At 43.8% G+C, this 19,843-nt stretch overlaps 1 protein-coding gene across 1 annotated transcript in view; it reads left to right on the forward strand.

Moving 5' to 3' along the window:
- Window positions 1-624: 624 nt before the first annotated feature.
- RAP1GAP2 (RAP1 GTPase activating protein 2) overlaps window positions 625-19,843 on the forward strand; it is a 120,681-nt gene continuing 101,462 nt past the window's right edge. The window contains exon 1 of the mRNA XM_075013339.1: window positions 625-641. Within this exon, the coding sequence (XP_074869440.1) occupies window positions 636-641 (6 nt within the window). The 5' untranslated portion in view covers window positions 625-635. The remainder of the gene's footprint in view (window positions 642-19,843) is intronic.

Below are 19,843 nucleotides of genomic sequence, written 5' to 3' on the forward strand. Positions count from 1 at the left end.
TCACCTCAAATGAAATTTACCTGCAGAACAGATAGTTATTACAGGCTCTATTTCCCTCCCTTTAGTTGGACTGTCAAGGAAAGAGCAACCCACTTGATGGCACAGTCAGGCATTTATAATTGGGTTCAGTCAAAATCTTTCCAAACTACAAGATTTATTTTTTTTTATTTTAACAAATGTTGCCCCCCCAACTTCTATATATATATATATATATATATATCTATTTAAAAAACCCTAACTTAAAAGTTTACAGGGTTGAAAAACATCAGAGATCTAATTTTCTCTTCTCTGAGCTGTCCTTTGTTCAAAGGCTGGGTCGTTGGCTACGGCTATATTATTTTCCCTTTTCTGAGGAGAAATGCAAATGAGGGAGATCAAAAATGCAAATGAAGCCCTGACTTACAAATCTCACATTTTATTTGCATGATCTCTTCCGATTGCGTATACGGAAAACACTTTTCCAAAAGCCAAAACAGCTGTGTAGACAGCGTTCCTTTGGGGAAAAAAGCCCGTTTTCGAAAGAACCATTGTTGAGTTAGATCTTCTTCCTTTACAGGAAACAGGACCTGTTAAACAACACAGATGTGACCATTCCAGAGCGACCTTTATCTCCTCCATTCACTGCCCCAGCAACCATGAAGGTAGGTCACATAGGCTACGGTTTGCGTTCATTCCATTTTGTTCCTGTTCTGCGTTGCAAAGTGCACACTATGTCCCCTTGTGTAGGGTGCAGGATCTCTTGAAGGACTGACGAAAGGAATTGTACTGTATGTACGCAGCTCGGCTTAAGGTGATGGTCTTGAAACTGAAGCCTGTTAGTACTCCTGTTTAAAATAGCAGTGGGCAATCTGCAGCCCAAAGGCCACATGCTGGGGTTTTGTGTGTGGCCCATGAGACATTTTGTTTCCTGTCGCCCATGTACAGGGTCACCAGATTCTGCTTATTTCTATCTGCACAATGCAGTTAGCAAAACTACCCTATCCTGGGAGACCCTCTTGGTTATGCCAATCTTGCAGCCTGTTGAGATGAAGCAGGGCTGCTCACGTGGCCTGCTCACTAGCCTAGGTTGTCCATTGTTGCGTGTCTTGGGCACTCCTGAGTAGATTCTGGAGTTGAGCCCGAAAATTGCTCAGCTACCATCAGTTAGGGTGAAGTGCAACTGCAAAACTCTACAGGCCTGATTCTGTATTGCCTTGCACCACAGGGCAAAGCACTTGTGAAGCGATACTACATTGGAGGTGCTGGCACTTCGTGCCCACTTGGCATGAGTGATGGCACATGCTGCAGGGTGAAGAAGTGGCTCACCCTTTGTCTGTCTCGAAAACTGTTCTGCTGTGCAGTGGGGTGGATGACCCCTACTGCAAAGAAAGGGTTAAGGCAGGCCGGAGGGGAGCCTGTGCAGCTCCACCAGCCATCCAGTGTAGGGCTCCTGCGGGGAGCCAATCAGAGGGCAGCTTGCTGGAGTAGCCTTGCATATAAGAAGCTGCTCCGGCAGAGCTGAGTCAGTTGGGTCCTGGTCCAGGAAGGTGCAGGATCAGCTTCCAGAGAGAGCTAGCACGTTAGATAGGACAGTGCTGGGCAGGATAAGGGGAGCTTGGGAAAGGTTCCAGCCTGACTCCTGCTGTACTGTGGGCCCTGATGTAGAGTCCCAGAGGGTGCATGGGGTTCCAGGGGAAGTGCCCCAGGGAGTGAGGCAGTGAAGGGGAGTGACTAGGCTGCCAGCCCTGACTGCAGGTGGCTATGGTAGTCAGGCCTGACTGTAAGAGACTAGGCCACTGAAGTACTGGGCTGCTGGGCCTGAGCTTAAAGGACTAGGCCACTGGGCCTGACGGAGGGGGAAACTAAGCTGCGTAGGAGAACTGCTATGGGGCAGTGCCCCTTGAAAGAGGAGCAGGACAGGAGGCCTTGTCACACAGTGTCAGAATAACATGGGATTGCCTGTCTGTATACCCACCGACCAGCCCCCTCTATGGAGAGGGAAGCCTGCTGCACCCCCAGTGCATGAGTTGGAGGGGCCCTCCCACTGCGGTGCCCAGTCTGGGATCCCTGGCAGGAATTGTTGCTGAGTCAGCTCCAGCTGCGTTCAAGGCTTGGCGGAGTTGCCCTTAAGAGGCTTTGCCGCAGAGGAGGGATTTGACTGCTGAGCGAGCGAGCGCGTCTGCAGCAAGGAGACGGCGAGTCACGCAGCATCCTGCGGGGAGGGCTGAGTTTGGCGTTTTTGCTTCTTTCCACCCTGAGACATGTGCAGTCTGCAAGAATTTGTTCTGCTGGGATGCCTTATGGCCTTGAATCACCCGGGATGAAATCCAGCCAGAACACTGAGTCCGTGTCATCCCACCTCATCCTCTCTTGCCTCAACTCAGGCTTTCTGATTCCTCTGCAAGCTCTTGGATGGCATTCCAGCTCAGCGCTGGGCCAGAGCGTGTTGGCAAGGGAGCTGTGTGCTCCAGAGGCCATTTCATTCTCTGGGAAGGTGCTGAGGAGCTTTCAAAAATGGAGGCTGGAAGAGCTGGTTAGCTGAGGGGAGTTACCAGCTTTCATGCATGGCGGTAGCCAGGGTCCTGGAGATCTGGTAATTGGTGGAGGTGGGAGGGGAAGACACCACTACACCCAGGCTACTCCAGTATAGAGAATATTCAATTTGAGTAGACATGTAGGAAACAAGAGGGAAAATGAAGGAAGGGGGATGGGGGAAGCAGCAGGGCTGACAGCCACCGCAGGCCCTGGGGCAAAGTGGGAGGGGCATCTGGTTCCTCACTAGTGCAAGGGGTGGGGCCAATGGCAAAAGGAGGAGGACCAAGAATGGAAGAGGTGGGGCCAAAGGCCGTCACCTTTATCCTGGGCGCCCCCACAGTCATGCAGAGTGGCAGAGCTGTGCTACCAGCTCTTGAAAGATGCCCGGAGCTCCATCTGCTGCCACTGCTGAAGTAACAGCAGCAGCGGTGGCTGGAGCTATGGGATCTCTTGAGAAGCCAGGCCCTGGGGCAACTGCCCCCTTTTGCCCTCACATTGGCAGGCCTGGAGGGAAGTGAGTGGTGGAGGGATTTGGTGAGAAATAAAGAGAGGGGAGAGGTCAGGGGCCAGTGAGAGAGAGAAGAGGCGAGAAGGAGATGTGTGGTGAACAATGTTCCTTCTAATTTTTATCATTCATATGCAGAATAAATTTTGTTATGTGCACAAACACAGGCATGGATGTGCACCACAAGGAGGAACACACACTGCCAGCTGTGGGCACTTTGCTATTCAGCTGGGCAGCATCTGAATCTTTCCTGGGTGGCCGCCCAAGCCCTCAGCTTATAGGGAACACTGGTGGTGAAGGACAGTTGTGAAAGATACACTACTGCCCAGGCACCTACCCAAATCCTCTATGATTAAGCCTCAAGCATCCATCAGGAGGAGCACTTACTTCTGTAGAGGCCTAACCCAGTGCCTGATGACAGCAGTTAACAACCTGTAGTAACAGAGAGGAAGCCGTGCTAGTCTATATACTATCAAAACAAAAAAGCAGTCAAGTAGCACTTTAAAGACTAACAAAATAATTTATTAGGTGAGCTTTCGTTGGACAGACCCACTTCTTCAGACCATACCCATATCAGAGACCAAAAACTACAAGATCTTTACCAAATATTCATAAACCTGAGTTACCCACCAGGAGAGATTAAAAAAAAACAAATCGACAGGGCCAGACGAATACCCAGAGACCAGCTACTCCAAGATCGGCCCAAAAAAGCCAAGAAGAGAACACCACTGGTCATCACCTACAGCCCCCAACTCAAACAACTGCAACGAATTATTAAAGACCTACAACCTATCCTTAATCAGGATGCCACACTCCAGAAGGCCCTGGGTGACAGGCCCGTTCTCTCCTACAGACAACCTCCCAGCCTTATGAGGATTCTCACCAACAGCCACAGTCTATGCTGCAGGAACACCAGTCCTGGGACTTTTCCTTGCAACAAAGCCCGCTGCCATCTTTGTCCACGTATCTATTCTGGAGATACCATCACTGGACCTAACCAGGTTATTCACAGAATCACGAGCACATTCTCATGATCCTCAACTAACATCATGTATGCCATCACATGCCAACAATGCCCAGGTGCTTTGTCTATTGGACAGATTTCAAACTCTCTTAGACAAAGAGATAATGGGCACAAAACAGACATAAAAACGCTCCTGATCCACAAACCTGTTAGCTGGCATTTTAATGGATTGGTCCATTCTGTTAATGACTTAAGAGTCTGTGTGTTACTGAAGAGGAATTTTCACAGCACTCTTCAAATAGAGGCTGCTGAACTGTCTTTTATATTCAAATTCGACACATTAACATGTGGTTTGAACTGAGATTGGAATTTTCTGGGTCACTATAGGGGCTCATTTGCATACTTGGCTTAATCTAATTCTTGGCTCCCCGCCCCGCCCTTCTGCCCCTTTACTTTCTGATTTGCTCACCTTGATCATTTTTTTTCCTGATTTGTCCACCTTGATTACTGTTTTTGGTTCTCTGTGCCTTAAATATTGAGTCTGTTCTGGTATGGCTATGATCTGAAGAAATAGGTCTGTCCCATGAAAGCTCACCTAATAAATTATTTTGTTAGTCTTTAAAGTGCTACTTGACTGCTTTTTTGTTTTAATAACCTGTAGGTATATTTATAGGTGCACCCACCCCCAGGTCACAGGGATGTCCCAAGGAGTAATTAGCTAGCTAATGATTTGAAAGTGTGAAGCACTATGTGAGAGCTAAACCTTGTTGTTTATCAAAACAATAAAGCAGTAAAGTAGCACTTCTGAAATACAAACCCCATGAAAATGGAGGCTTTTGCACTCTGTTTTCAATTGTGCAAAAAAAAAAAAAGTGATGGTGACAATGGGCGAAAATTTACCCATTACTATACCTGTATCTTGCAGCAGCAACTGATAATTAGGCGATAGGCTTCTGAGATGTTGCATTGAGCTTTTTAGGCAAATCAAAGTGCATTGCCAAATCCAAAGTTCTAATATTTTGCTTGACTAATTTTTTTTTTTACCTGAAAGAGACATTGTGCTAGAAATTTGAGGTTGTAAGATGATCTGAAATGAAAGGATGTCAATGGCTTGATCATTTCTCTCCCCAGAATCCCTCAAAAATGAGGAAACAAATAAATGAATAAATAAAAAGGCAAGAAAATATTCATTGTTGTTGCTCAGCACAGCTGGGTTCAGCTAGCGATTGCCCTTCTCACCTGCTTTGTTTTGGTGTATTCAGAACAGGAACGAGCCCTGGTGTATAAATAAAGAGAAAACCAGCCTTCCCATAGGAGCCCAGTTGTCCCAGAAGTATCAGTGGAGTAACTCTCCGCCCTTGCAGACTAATCCTCATGACAGGGATTAACATGATTTTCAGTGAGGACTTGCTCCAGGCAAGCTTTAAATGGTGTTTTCTTTACATTGCAATTGTCAATGTAATATTTTTAGGGCCATGCACAGTTTTATATTAGCTCTTTGGGCCAATATTTTGCTGTGTTTCAAGAACAATGTGGTTTTTTTGTAACGAGGTGTTAATTAAGGCTCAGGCAATATGACTTACAGCCAGAGTTTGGCAAAAGAAGGAGACACAGATGGCCAGATTCCCATCTCACTGCTGCTTCACAGCAGCGTGATTCTGTTGGATCTGGCTCATTTAGTATATTCACTGCTTCTTGAGACCTGTTTTAATTGGCCAGAGAAAACCCTGGTGCCTCCATATTATTTTAGATGTATTTGCACATCTATGCAATGCTCTCTCTCTGTTTTGAGGGTGCCATGCTGTCCAGGAGAGTGTGATGCTACACCTCTGCAGGGAATTTTGACAATGATTTCCATAGGTGTAAAATAATAATAATCAGATTTAGCTCTTAATGATAACAATCAGAGTTAGCTCTTACATAGTCAGACAATAATAATCAGGCTTAGCTCTTAAGTAGCCCTTCTCATTCATAGATGTCAAAGAGGTTTGTAAACGATGGACGTATTCTCCATAATGGGAAACTGAGGTGAAGTGACTTGCCCAAGGTCATCCAGCACAACAGTGGTGGAACCAGGAATTGAACACAGTGTTCTATCCACTAGGCAACACTGTGCTCTTTGAGTTAGATGTGGGCCCTCCCTATGTAATCTTATTGATGTTGTCTCCTCTGATCTTCCTCCTATATTCCTTTTCCTACTGGTACTTACTGTATTGTCAGGGACACAGTTGGGTGTTATAAAATCATTCATTCATAATGAGGAGAGGACTGAGACTCTGGCTAGCCATAGGCAAATCAGGGCTGGAGGCGTGGGCAGATTTTGCCAGCCCATGTTTCCCAACCTGATTTCTCCCTGCTCCGATCACATTAGGACTGAGATCATGTTTCTTCAGATTGCTTGCTATGTCTGCCATGAGGGCAGAGAGGTGATAACTAGGTGGGCTTTTTCTCCCCCAGCTAGAATGTATTGCCCATAGAACCAATGCTTCTGCTGAAGTTAGACCATTCTGTTTGCCTGGAAGATGTTAACATGAAGAAAATTAATTGCACAACCTGTTCAGCATGCTGAATGCAAGATGAATGCATTTTAATGGGTTATGGAGGGTTTGCTTGCCAGCTATCCTCCAGGCTGAGTGTTGACCAGGTCTGGGTGTTCAGTTTGTTGGTTTTAGAAAGTGAGTCTCTGTCACTTGTTCACTGATGTTGCTTAGTAGTGAGGGCAGGTGACTGAGTGTCAGGCTTTCTGGTGGGGTTTTCTCACTGTGCTGGTGACTCATCATTTGACCTTGAGCAAATGACAGGCTAGAAGTTGGCATTTATCGCACATCTCTGAGCCATGGGCTATGCAGAGCTGCCCTAAACCAAGAGGGGTACTGAGAAAATTCTCTCAGGCCTACAGCAGGAGATGCATCATCTCCTTCTGAGCCCTTACAGTCCGACCCTGCCAACTGCCATACCAGTGTAACTCCACTGCAGTCAAAGAAACAGTTATCTCCAACTGAGGAGGGTGCCTTGATTTACTTGTCTGTGAAATGGGTATAATATCTCTCCTGGGTGCTGAGAATGAATCAATAGAAAAGTGGCTAGAGGTGATATGAGAGGAAGAGAGCTGTTTCAGTGGCTAGACTGCTAACCTAGGGCTTTGAAGACTTGAATTCCCTGCTGTCACAGATTGCTTGTGTGACCTTTGGCAAGTCACTTAAACTCTCTGTTCCTCAGTTCCTACCATGCCCTGCCTTGTGGGAATGTGACAAGGATAACTACGTTAAAGATTGTGATGTGGTCAGCTATGCTGGTAGTTGTAATAGCAAGTACATAGGCAGTACCACTAACACTCTCTAGGGAATAGTAACAGAGAGTAAGCCGTGCTAGTCTATACACTATCAAAACAAAAAGCAGTCAAGTAGCACTTTAAAGACTAGCAAAATAGTTTATTAGGTGAGCTTTTGTGGGACAGACCCACTTCTTCAGACCATATCCAGACCAGAACAGACTCAATATTTAAGACACAGAGAACCAAAAACAGTAAGCAAGGAGGACAAATCAGAAAAAGATAATCAAGGTGAGCAAATCAGAGAGTGGAGGGGTGGGGGGAAGATCAAGAATTAGATTGAGTTAAGTATGCAGACAAGCCCCTATAGTGACTCAGAAAGTTCCCATCACGATTTAAACCATGTGTTAATGTTCCGAATTTGAATATAAATGTCAGTTCGTCCACTTCCCTTTCTACAAAGGAGTGATAATTTCTTTTCAGTAACACACATACCTTGAGGTCGTTGACAGAATGCCCCATTCCATTAAAATGTTGACTAACTGGTTTATGGATCTGGAGTGTTTTGATGTCTGTTTTGTGCCCGTTGACCCTTTGTCTAAGGGAGTTAGAAGTCTGTCCAATATACAAAGCATCTGGGCATTATTGGCACATGATGGCATATACGATGTTAGTAGAGGAGCATGAGAAAGTGCCCGTGATTCTGTGAGTAACCTGGTTAGGTCCAGTGATGGTATTTCCAGAGAAGATATGTGGACAAAGCTGGCAGCGGGCTTTGTTGCAGGGAAAGGTTCCAGGACTGGTGCTCCTGGGGTATAGACTGTGGCTGTTAGTAAGGATCCTCATAAGGCTGGGAGGTTGTCTGTAGGAGAGAACAGGCATGTCACCCAGGGCCTTCTGGAGTGTAGCATCCTGATTAAGAATAGGTTGTAGGTCTTTAATAATTCGTTGCAGTGGTCTGAGTTGGGGGCTGTAGGTGATGACCAGTGGTGTTCTGTTCTTGGCTTTTTTGGGCTGATCTTGGAGTAGCTGGTTTCTGGGTATGCGTCTGGCCCTGTCGATTTTTTTTTTTTTTTACTTCTCCTGGTGGGTAATTCAGGTTTATGAATATTTGGTAAAGTTCTTGTAGTTTTTGGTCTCTGTCAGTTGGATCAGAGCAAATACGATTATACCTAAGAGCTTGACTGTAAACAATGGATCTAATCACGTGTGCACGATGGAAACTAGAAGGGTGTGATAAGTATAGCGATCAGTAGGAAAGCCCGCTGCCAGCTTTGTCCACATATCTTCTCTGGAAATACCATCACTGGACCTAACCAGGTTACTCACAGAATCATGAGCATTTTCTCATGCTCCTCTACTAACATCATATATGCCATCATGTGCCAACAATGCCCAGATGCTTTGTATATTGGACAGACTTCTAACTCCCTTAGACAAAGGGTCAACGGGCACAAAACAGACATCAAAACACTCCAGATCCACAAACCAGTTAGTCAACATTTTAATGGAATGGGCCATTCTGTCAATGACCTCAAGGTATGTGTGTTACTGAAAAGAAATTATCGCTCCTTTGTAGAAAGGGAAGTGGACGAATTGACATTTATATTCAAATTTGGCACATTAACACATGGTTTAAATCGTGATGGGAACTTTCTGAGTCACTATAGGGGCTTGTCTGCATACTTAACTCAATCTAATTCTTGATCTTCCCCCCACCCCTCCACTCTCTGATTTGCTCACCTTGATTATCTTTTTCTGATTTGTCCTCCTTGCTTACTGTTTTTGGTTCTCTGTGTCTTAAATATTGAGTCTGTTCTGGTCTGGATATGGTCTGAAGAAGAGGGTCTGTCCCACGAAAGCTCACCTAATAAACTATTTTGCTAGTCTTTAAAGTGCTACTTGACTGCTTTTTGTTTTGATACTCTCTAGGGAAGATTGTGGTGCTAGGAGCATAGAAATTACCATACAGGATGATTATTTATTTACTAATTGTGTTGCATTTGCTCCGAGGAGCTCAAGTCTTGGATCACAGTTTGTGGCAAAATAACATATTCACATGCTAGTTTGCCAAATTTCTGTTTAACTAAAGCGAGTCAACTGAAAGAGGTCAACCAGGCATGAAGATCAAAACAACATGCTGAGCTGCTGCCGGGACAATGAAGATATATAGTTTATTTGCTCTGCAGAGTGCCAAGCTAACTTCTGGAGAGTGACCTCTATTGGTTAAATTTATAACCAATTGTAAATAAATCTGTTTGTTTATGCGCCCTGACCATGAAGCAAACTATTTTTTGTACTGACATCCAGCTGTTGAGAATTAAAGGGAAGGCTGTTAGTTAAAATGAGAGAGTTCAGTCTTGCTCCTGTTTGGCTTCATGCTAATCCTCATCAGAGAGTGTTTAGCGTCTCAGATTATGGGTGAGGGTTTGGCATTATTTTTTTTCTCCTCCACTGCTCTTTAAAGCGAAGTGCAGATGGTATAAAACACTCTTCAGACCATGGATTTGGATACAAAACATGGTCCCAGAGAAGTTTTAGCTCATGTGTGGATTGAGGAACTTGCAAAAGTGATTTGCTGACTGCACAGTGGTCTGTCCCTAGGTGCTGGAGTGAGGGCTGCTACTGAACCCCCTGGCTTGAAGTGCTACAGGGCTTACAGTTGAGTTCTATGGCTCTCAGCCACTCCCCTCCCCCCCCGCCATTAGACACATTGCTTCACTACCCCTGGGTCGGTCACCTTGTTGTGTCAGACTAGGTCCCAGCAGATAGGTGTGTAGATCCCCAATAGCACCATCACTGGGGACACTTACACTGCGCCTCACCTGCACCCTGCAGCCAGTGTCAGGGCTTACAGCAACTGATTCAGGCTCACATGATGAGGCTAAAAATAGCAATGTCCCCTTAGGCTATAATACAGGCTCTGAAACCCAGCCAGGGCAGAGGGTCTGAGAGACTAGGCTCCAGGAATGTCCTACGCAACGAAAAGAGCAGCGTAGACATGTGCCTTGCGCCTAAGTCTGTGGGTCTGGGCTCTGAGACTTGCTGCCCATTTTGGACTTGCAGTGTAGATGTACCCAAAGCCACCTTTTTTTGGCAGTTCAGTGTGATGAGATGAATCAGAGGAGTCCCCGTAAGCTTGTCCCTGGAGTGCTGATCATGCCACCGATGGCCACATTCTTGCTTTCTGGGACTGCTCACCACCTTGTCCTGATGGGCCAGATCCTCTGCCTCCCACACCCCCAGAAATGGCACGGAGATGGGGTTACTGCCCCCCTGCAGAACAACACAGACATTGACCGAGTTCGGTTCTAGGGGGGCTCAGTTATAAGGGCTCAGGTCCCAGGAACCCAACCCCAACAAAGGGACCAAACCCCCCAAACAAATCTGTCTTACTAGAGAAAGCTGATAAAGAGGTCCACCCCCACCCCCTTTATCAGTGAAGGAGAGGGATGCACAGTGCTTGCTCCCTCCCAGGTAACAATGATTTACCCTCAGCTTGATAATCAACAGAAGTGTTTTTATGAAGTACAAAAGTAGGATTTAAGTGGTTGTAAGTAAAAACAGATCAAAGTGAGTTACTTAAACAAAATGCTTAGCTAGTTCTAATCCACTGAGAAATGTATTACATGAAAATTCTTACCCTAAACGGTTGTTCTAAACATGTCTTTCACAAGCTAAGCAGCCTCCTGTCTTGGCCCCAATCCTTCTCTCTTTTCATTCTTATATGTTTCCAGCAGGCATCTTAGATGGTGAGAAGAGGGTCTTGGTTTGTGGCATCTGCCCTATTGTTTGGTTTTCCCTCCCCCTTAAATCCCTTTTCCCCAAGGAGACAGTTCTTTGTGCTTAGTTCAAACTTTTCTCACCTTGAGCTGAAAATTTCCAGATCCAAAATGGATTTCAGCTTCAGGTGGCCTGGCCACATGCCTTTCTGGGAACAACCACAGTTTGGGCTTATAGGACAATCAAGACTATTCAGAGGTCGTTGACTTGATCACCAAACAATTCAGGTTCTGGGGCACCAATAGTGACCCTCATTGGCATATTTAGAATTCTAAAATTAGAAGTACAAAGTGTGATTGTTTATGTACAAGAACGATACATATACAAAACTAGGATATATGCCTTCAGCACATTGTGACCTTAAAATTGATGTGTTACGTGGGGTATTTAGTCTAAAATGTCTTCTAATTATACATGGTCATATTCATAAGCCAATTTTCATAAAGCATGGGTTTTGGGGGCATGACACTCAGTATAACACACTGGTAAAAGTGTGGTACAGATCCATTTCCATCCTCAATCCACAGTGATTAGAATTCTGTTATAGCCCTGGCCACGATGGTTAGAAATCTGTAACAGCCCTGGCCTTCCTGTTTACTCTAGAGGTCCCCAATTTAGTCATGTTGCGATATCTAAGGTAGCATCAGCCAAGAGGGCAAGGTCTCACTGAGCAATGAGCCTACAGGCATTCCTTCCAGCTGGAGTCTGCTCCCCATCCCAACTAGGAGATAGAGGGTAGGTCCTGAGGGGGCTTTGCCACTCCCTGTTGTGTGGGTGAAGAGAAGCCTTTGCTCTCCAGGGCCCACCTTTCACAAGCACAACTGTTCCTTTGGACAGTACTAAACATAGCTGCAGAATTGTCAGGTGGGCACCTCACTGGGTGCTCAATGGGTGACTGATTCAAGAGCCAAACCACAATCAAGTAGCTGAAGACAGGAAGAATACGTACAAAAGAACCCTGATGGCTACTCGAAGTTTCTGGACACTGTTGTTAGTTCTCTTTACCATCTCTCTCACGTTTTCTTTACAAGGAGGTGGGAACTGAACTCTTGCTGCGTATGGGCAATAATTTAATTTTCCAGAAGTTTTGCATTGAAAAAGGACTAAAGCAATATTGTATCAGTAACGTTCCATTGAAGGTTTGAGTTAAAACCAAGCAAAGTATGGCAATGCTAATGTATATTCTTTAGTAAGTATATTATGAAAATGCTTGGGTGGGATCAGGCCCCTATTGTGTCAGGTGCTGCACAAATAGAAGCTCGAGCCCTGCAATGAATTTTTTTTGAGGCACTTGGCTCTGCCTTTGTGGAGCTCACTGCAGATTCAAGGTATGGGCACTGTGTCAAAATTAACTGTGGAATGTTACAACCGTCGGTGGTCAGAAAAGCATCCACATTTTCCTCTCCCCAATTACATAGTGATACAATAAATTTTCAGGGGGAAATGCCTACTATTGATCAATACTTTCAGGTTTTTGTCAATGAACAAAGCAAGCTTTTTCTTTGGTTTCCAACAAAACAAAATCAAACCAAACTGCAAATTTTAAATGATCATTTTTTTAAAAAAGGCTGAAAGCTCAGAAAATTCAATGTAGATGTTTATTGAAAACTCAATTTTTGTTCTAAATATTCTCTGAAAATGAAATAGTGTTTGACCAGCTCTAGCACTGACCCTAGCTATTCAGAGTTTTGGATAAGGATGGTCTCCTTTTCAAAGTCGGCAGATGTTTCAGTTCCACTGTATGCTTTATGGTACAGTTCATGGCCCAAGTGAGCTCCCAGTGTGGTCAGTGGAAAGAGCCAATTGACTTCTGTGAGTGTTGAGCTAGGCCCTTACTAATATATGGTATAGTGAAAAGGATGCTTCATGGTAAATCCAATATTACTGATCATTAGGACAGGGAATATTCCATGGCATATAAGGCTGGGTCTACACGGACCTATAGTGCCAGCAGCTTCATGGAAATGAGCAGTCTTGCTATTGCAAATAGCATGCAAGACCTCTCTGCTTTCAGTGAACAGGCTGTATAGATGTGCCTCTGCTGGCAAAAACCCCCTCTGTTGCCAGCCCTGTTTAATTTGTCCTCTTCTCATGCCGGAGACATGTCCAGAAACAGATCATGATTTCGTCACGTGTATTTGAGGGTCAAACTCATTTGGTTTACATCTCTTAGAATGTTTTTACTCTTTGGCTTCATAGCCTATGTTTGAAGTATATGACGTATTTCTTCCCTGTCACTCAGATATGTAGAGAGGGAAGATAAAAGGGGCAACAAGTGTAGCAGAAGGAATTAATTAATACATTCTATTGAATATTTGTGGACCATTATTGCAATGTTCATTGAGATCTGCTAGTCAACGACAACGTCAAGGACTAGTGCAGCAGGGCTGCCAGCCGCTGCAGACCCTGGGGCAAAGTGGGAGAGGAGTTTGGCTCTATGCCCTATAATTGGTGGGACTAAGACTGAAAGGGGAGGGGCCAAGGACAGTTGCCTTTAGTGTGGGCCGGACTCTGGTGCTGGGCGCCTCACATCTATATGGGATCCAGGGCAACAGCTCCCTTTGTCTTCCCTCCCTCCCGCCGCAGCAGCAGCAGCAGCAGCAGCAGCAGCAGCAGCAGGCCTTGACTAGCGTGGAAGTCAGCTGAACTGGTGGGATTTCTTCCCTATTTCTCCTCTTGTAGCTGCTCATTAAAACACTTGGCTACCGCCTGCATCACAATTACAGTGCTATTGTATTCAGTCCCATCTTTACCATGGTTTAGTAAATAGTTTGTGACACTCTCACTCGGACTAGACTAGGGGTGGCTGGAACACAGCTTTCACATCCCACAGCCAAATTAAAAATTGTTTTCATCTCATGTTGGGAAACAAAGCCAAAATTTCATTTTTCCCCAAGAATGGAATTCTAAAAAATAATTGTTTTGCATCAATTGGAGCATGGCTTTGACCATTGGTATATTTCTTAACATAAAATAAGTTTTTTAAATGAAGAGTTTTAAAATAAGAAATCCAAATTCTTGTTCATTAAAACAATGATCAAAATTGAAGTTTCCTAAAATATGTTGGTTTCCTTGAAACAGTGTTTTTACACATAAAAGCTTTTGGACCAGCTGTGGTTGTACGTTGCATTGTTGGTCTACAACAGCTTTTTCACCAATGTAGCTATGAGTCAACCACGCTTGTGTCTTCAACAACCACGCTGCCTAATTGTATTAGCAGTGCATTCTGGGAAATTCTGGACAACGATTCCGTAGATTCACGCAGGGAATGGAGTGTCCAGAGAACGTCCGTGAAGGATGTGACAATAGATTCTGATGCCCCAGTGGAAGGAGCATTAAGGAAAGGTAATGGGCCAAACCAGTTAGTGTACCACTGATGTTGCCAAAGATCAGTGTGCTGAACCAGTTGCAGGAAGATGAGTATCTATCTAGCTGCCAGACACATGGACGAATATTAAGCAGATTTCCTGGGTGGACTCCAGCTGTCACCCCAGGAAATGAAGCGTAAGCCACCCTAACTTTCTTTACCTTGTTTGTAGGTATTGTACTGATGATGAGCAGAGCTCTGAAGGTCTGGAACTTGCATTCACCTTTGATTATGGTGATGATAATAATATACATTAAACTCTTTCATATCTGGCAGCCCTGGGACTGGGAGGTTGCCAGATATTCCAATATTCTGAATAATAGAGAGGTAGACCTAGCGACGCATAACACTAAAGAAAAACAAGATTAGATATTAAGAAATAAACAAAAACTATGCAGAGTATTTTATTTACCAACAACAGTAGCATTGTACACTGTAAACTTATACTGTATTTGGTGTATTTATTTGTGTTTACTTTCACAATACTGTACTTATGGAAAACATAACTAAAATTTACTTTTGATTTAAAGGCCAGGTATTTGAGCATTCTGGATGATAGAATGCTGAATATGAAAGTGTTTACTGTAGGAATAATAATAATGCTTTGCAGAACTGTGCCACTCTTTGCCTGTGGTGGTTGAGGACCACAGGCTGAGGGGCCGGATTTGTAAAGCTAGTTAGGTGCCTAATTCCCACCAAAATCAATGGGAATTAAGAGCCTAAATTCCTTTCCAACTCTGGCCATACATGAGTTACTCACACTGGGAATGGAATCCAGATCCTCTGGCTTCTGAGCCCACAGAATAACCTAGATATGCTTCCTCTCCAGTTATGGGAGTTTGTATGAAGCTTATCCTCCAGCAGCTTGCAGTCATTGGGCTGCATATAGTACTTTGTTCACTTCCACCACTGGTCTTCAGTGGATCTATTACAAGAATAGTCAGATTTATCACTGTTTGTACAATCCTAGTGGGAAACTAGAGATGAGACCTAAATAACATATCTAGGCTGTGCAGTTTTTCTTTGGTTCAAAAAGCAGACGAAGCAGAAGAAGGAGCTGATATGATCTGAATTCAGTCATTCTGTCTACTGCCGCTAAGACCTTATGAGTATATTGTTAGCTGGCACTTTTCATGTACCAGTTTCAAAGTGCTTTATATAGGGAGATGATATTGTCCTTTAGGCTATATCTACATAGCAGCCTTTTTTAGAAATAAGGTATTCCGGAATAGCTATAACTATTTCAAAATAGGAATGCTCCCCACACACGTCTGCACTCATTGCCCTTATTTCAAAGTAAGCACTATTCTGCATGTTAACAGAACTTGTTTTGAAACAGTTATTTCAAAATAGGGACTATTGCTCCTGCTATTTGAAATAGCACATGCATAATGTAGAAGACCGCAAAGTTATTTTAAAATAACAGGTGTTATTTTGAAATAACTTGGCTGTGTGGCCATAACCAAAGAGATAAAGAAACTGAGGCACAGAGAAGTGATGTGAGCTGCCCAATAACTAACAAACAAAAAAAATGGCAAAACTGGAAGGCTAATTAAGATCTCCAGTCTCCCAATCTGGTGGTCACATGGTCTTCCCCACATAGGTTTTTTTTTTTAAATTAGAGATAGGAATTAGCTGCAAAATGTGGATCCAGATTCTGATCTTAACAACCATACAGTGATATAACAACAATAGCCTCTAGCTTTTGTGTAGTGCATTCTGTCATTAGTTCTCAACAGACTTTATAAAGGAAGTAAGCATCATTATTGCAGGGAAACTGAGGCAATGATAGGTGAAGTGACTAGCCCAAGGTTACCCAGTAAGTCAGTAGCCCAGACAGGAACGCAACATTGGTCTCACAAGTCCCTGGCTAGTACTTTATCCCTTAGGGTAAAGTTTCTGGACCTGAGGATGTTGCTTGTATCCATCTTTAACTCTCACATCTAACTCCGAAATCATGGCATTTTATAACAGGAAAGTGTTTAATTTTCCACTCGAGTGACAATTTTTGGCATACAGATGCTTATTTTTGTTGTTGAGTGTTCATCCTCAGGAATTAAGCAAAGTAAACATGTTATAAAATGCTTACAGTTTGTTCAAGCGTCAGACTCCCTATTACATGGCAATCATCAGGCAATGCAATGAATTCTTTCTTTCTTTCTTACTTTCCTTCAAGGAGAGGAAAACACCCTCTCCGCTGTACCTTGCCCAAGGGATGCTCTGTTCCTTGACTCACTGAACTAAAAATGTGAAGCTGATTTAGATTCTGGGTCCATTCCATTCTGGGTCACTGATCCTCCTTCACCCCTGCAGTCCACTGTTCAGCTGTATACACAGCTGTCGCCCAGCAGGTGAACTTTCAGAGGCTGCATCTGGAGGTGGTATAGATTGGTGTAACTCCATTGGCTTTAGGGAAGCTATCTTGATGTACAGCAATTCAGGAGCTAGTCTTTGTGTTCCTGGAGCCACCTCTGAAAGCAAGAGTAAATAAAACAAGGGAAAATAACATTGTGAATGACCTCCTCAGATGCTCCTCATTTCTGATGGCTGCTTCTGTTTGTAATAGATATACAGGTACCAGGTTATCTGTCTGGTCATCCAGGGAGCTTCAAGAGAATTTCTTTCCTGCAAAGAATATGTAATATTTTTGGTTACTTTTGTTGCACATGAATCTTCACCTATCATAGCTTGGCGACCTTGCTCAGAGGACAGATACAGGGGAGTTTAGGACCAATCCTGTTCACATAGCAGTCAAGGAAAATACTCCCATAGTTTTGAGTGCCAATAGGCCCCAGAGAGGACAAGTCATCTGTTCCAGCCTTTTAATGAAGATTGTGACAGGTCAGCAAGTGAAATTTCAGGAGTTAGTAAGAGAAAACATTAGTTTTGTTGCAGTAGGGAAAAGACCTCAGGGCTGAGGAGAGAGGGAAACCCCTTTTTTTCCTCTGGCTGTTTGATGATCTTGCAGGAGGCATAGAGAGGCTGATTATTTTTCCAAATGAGCTCTTAACATAGAGTCAGTGCTAACATTTGCACATTGGAACTACAAACAATTTGCAGAGGTTTGGCTAATCTCTCTGGTATTAGGCCTCTTCCTTGATCAGGCTCTCCTTATTTTGTTTAATCTGGTTGTTAGCAGATGCCGGGAACTTTCTCTCCCCTCTTTCCCAGAAAGTGACTGGGAACCTGAGATGCTTCATTCTTCTACTGTTCACAGCATTCCCTGGCAAAGTTACTGCGTGCTTTGAGACAGCAAAATCCTATCCTTGAGCTAAACTTCCTGGTCAGTCGGCGGTGTTCCCTGTAAATTGAGCATTTGGACGGCTGCCCAGGAGCAATTCAAATTCAGCCCAGCTGATTAGCTTAGCACACACAGCTGACAGCATGTGTTTCTATTGATGGCGCACATCTGCACGTCTTGGTGCACAGAGCAAAATTTATTCTGCATGTGGATGGAAAAAGGTAGAGGGAACATTGTCGGTCGTACTCAAGTGTATGATCATAATCCTGTTTGGAGGAGGGCCCAGGGGATTCACCATTTGAAAGGTGGATGCATATGTCTGAGATAACAAGGGACATGGTAAATTGGGACAGACAGGGTGAATTGCAGTCCAGTGACTAGTAGATGTGGTCACTTTGTCAACACAGCATGCTACAATTCTGCATGCTGGCAGGTGACTCTGTTCCGGAGGTGTCCTGGCCTGGAGAATAAACGTACAAGTTCAAAACCAGGCTACAAGTTGCATTGGAAGAGTATGGGTCTCTGACACTCCAAGTGCAGAAAGTGGGAGTCTGCAAAAACCTTAAAAATACCTAGCCTCTATAGGCTCTGCTTAAAATAGCTCCCCAAAGTCACAGATTTCTTGAACCTGGGGGGTAATCACCACCACCACCAGGTGAAAAAGCCCCCCTAAAAACCAGGGAAGATGCACTTGGATATCTCTCTGTGGGGCAACCCCAATTTTATCCCTCCCTTAGGAGAGCCTTGGAAACAAAGATATGAAATTAAGATGTAATCTGACAGTCGACCCTTTAGTCAAGGCAGGCGTTCACACAGACACCCCTTTAGGACACAGGAATTAAATCATTGCCTTAAAAAAGTAATTTATTAACCAAAAAGAAAAAAGACAAACAATACCATAAAGTAAATAAGCATATTTGGTTGCAGGGTACAATAAAGCAACTCAAAACATCAAGATTGGAACATGGAGAATTATTTCCTTGGGATTTATTTTAGAATTTACATTCTACATGGGAAAAATACATCAACTGCCTTAGAAAGTTCCATACCAAATCCGAAATAAAAATAACCTGATCACTTCTAACTAAACATTTCCTTTCTACTTACATATTTATGTGCTAATGATGATGTGGCCAGGAGAACTACTGGATTAGGTTAAGCTCAGTCATCTTGGTCTGTCTCTCTCTGCATCAGCTGCAGACAAAAACCCCTCAGCAGGCAATGGTTTTAATTCAGGAAGAATCCCTCTTTTTCCCCATTGGCTCACCTGGCTGCCTCCCACAGACAGCCCTCTCTCTCTGGCTACAGTGTCAGAGAGATAGCTGTGTTAATCTGTATTCTACTTAAAGCAGTCATGTAGCACTTTAAAGACTAACAAAATAATTTATTAGGTGATGAGGTGCTTAATGACTCCTCTGTTTCGGTTTTCATAAGAAGACCAATGCAGAAATGCCAAACATAATGCATGCTTGCAGGAAGGGGGTAGCTTTGGAGGATAAAAGACATAAAGAACAAGTTAAAAATTACTTAGGAAAATTAGATGTCTTTAAGTCACCAGGGCCTGACGAAATGCATCCTAGAATACTTAAGGAGCTGATAGTGGAGGTTTCTGAGCCTTTAGCTATCATCTTTGAAAAGTCCAGGAAGTCAGGAGAGATTCCAGAAGATTGGAAAAGGGCAAACATAGTGCCCATCTATAAAAAGGGAAAAAAGAACAAACCAGGAAACTACAGACCACTCAGTTGAACTTCTGTGCCGGGAAAGATAATGGAGTAAATAATTAGGGAATTCATCTGCAAACATCTGGATGAAAATAAGGTGATAGGTAACAGCCAACATGGATTTGTAAAGAACAAATCATGCCAGACCAAACTGATAGCTTTTTTTGACAGGATGACAAGTCTTGTGGATAAGGGAGAGGCGGTGTACGTGGTATACCTAGACTTTAGTAAGGCATTTTACACGATCTCGCATGATCTTCTTATCAAGAAACTGAGCAAATACAACTTAGATGGGTCCACTATAAGGTGGGTGCATAACTGGCTGGATAACGTTTCTCAAAGAGTAGTTATTAATGGTTTGCACTCATGTTGGAAGGGCATAACAAGGAGGTGGGAGAAAAATTGTTCTTCTTGGCCTCCGAGGATAGGACAAGGAGCAATGGTCTTAAAAGGGAGGTTTAAATTAGACATTAGGAA

Source organism: Carettochelys insculpta, chromosome 19 (genome assembly GCF_033958435.1).
Source record: "Carettochelys insculpta isolate YL-2023 chromosome 19, ASM3395843v1, whole genome shotgun sequence".
NCBI lineage: Eukaryota > Metazoa > Chordata > Testudines > Carettochelyidae > Carettochelys > Carettochelys insculpta.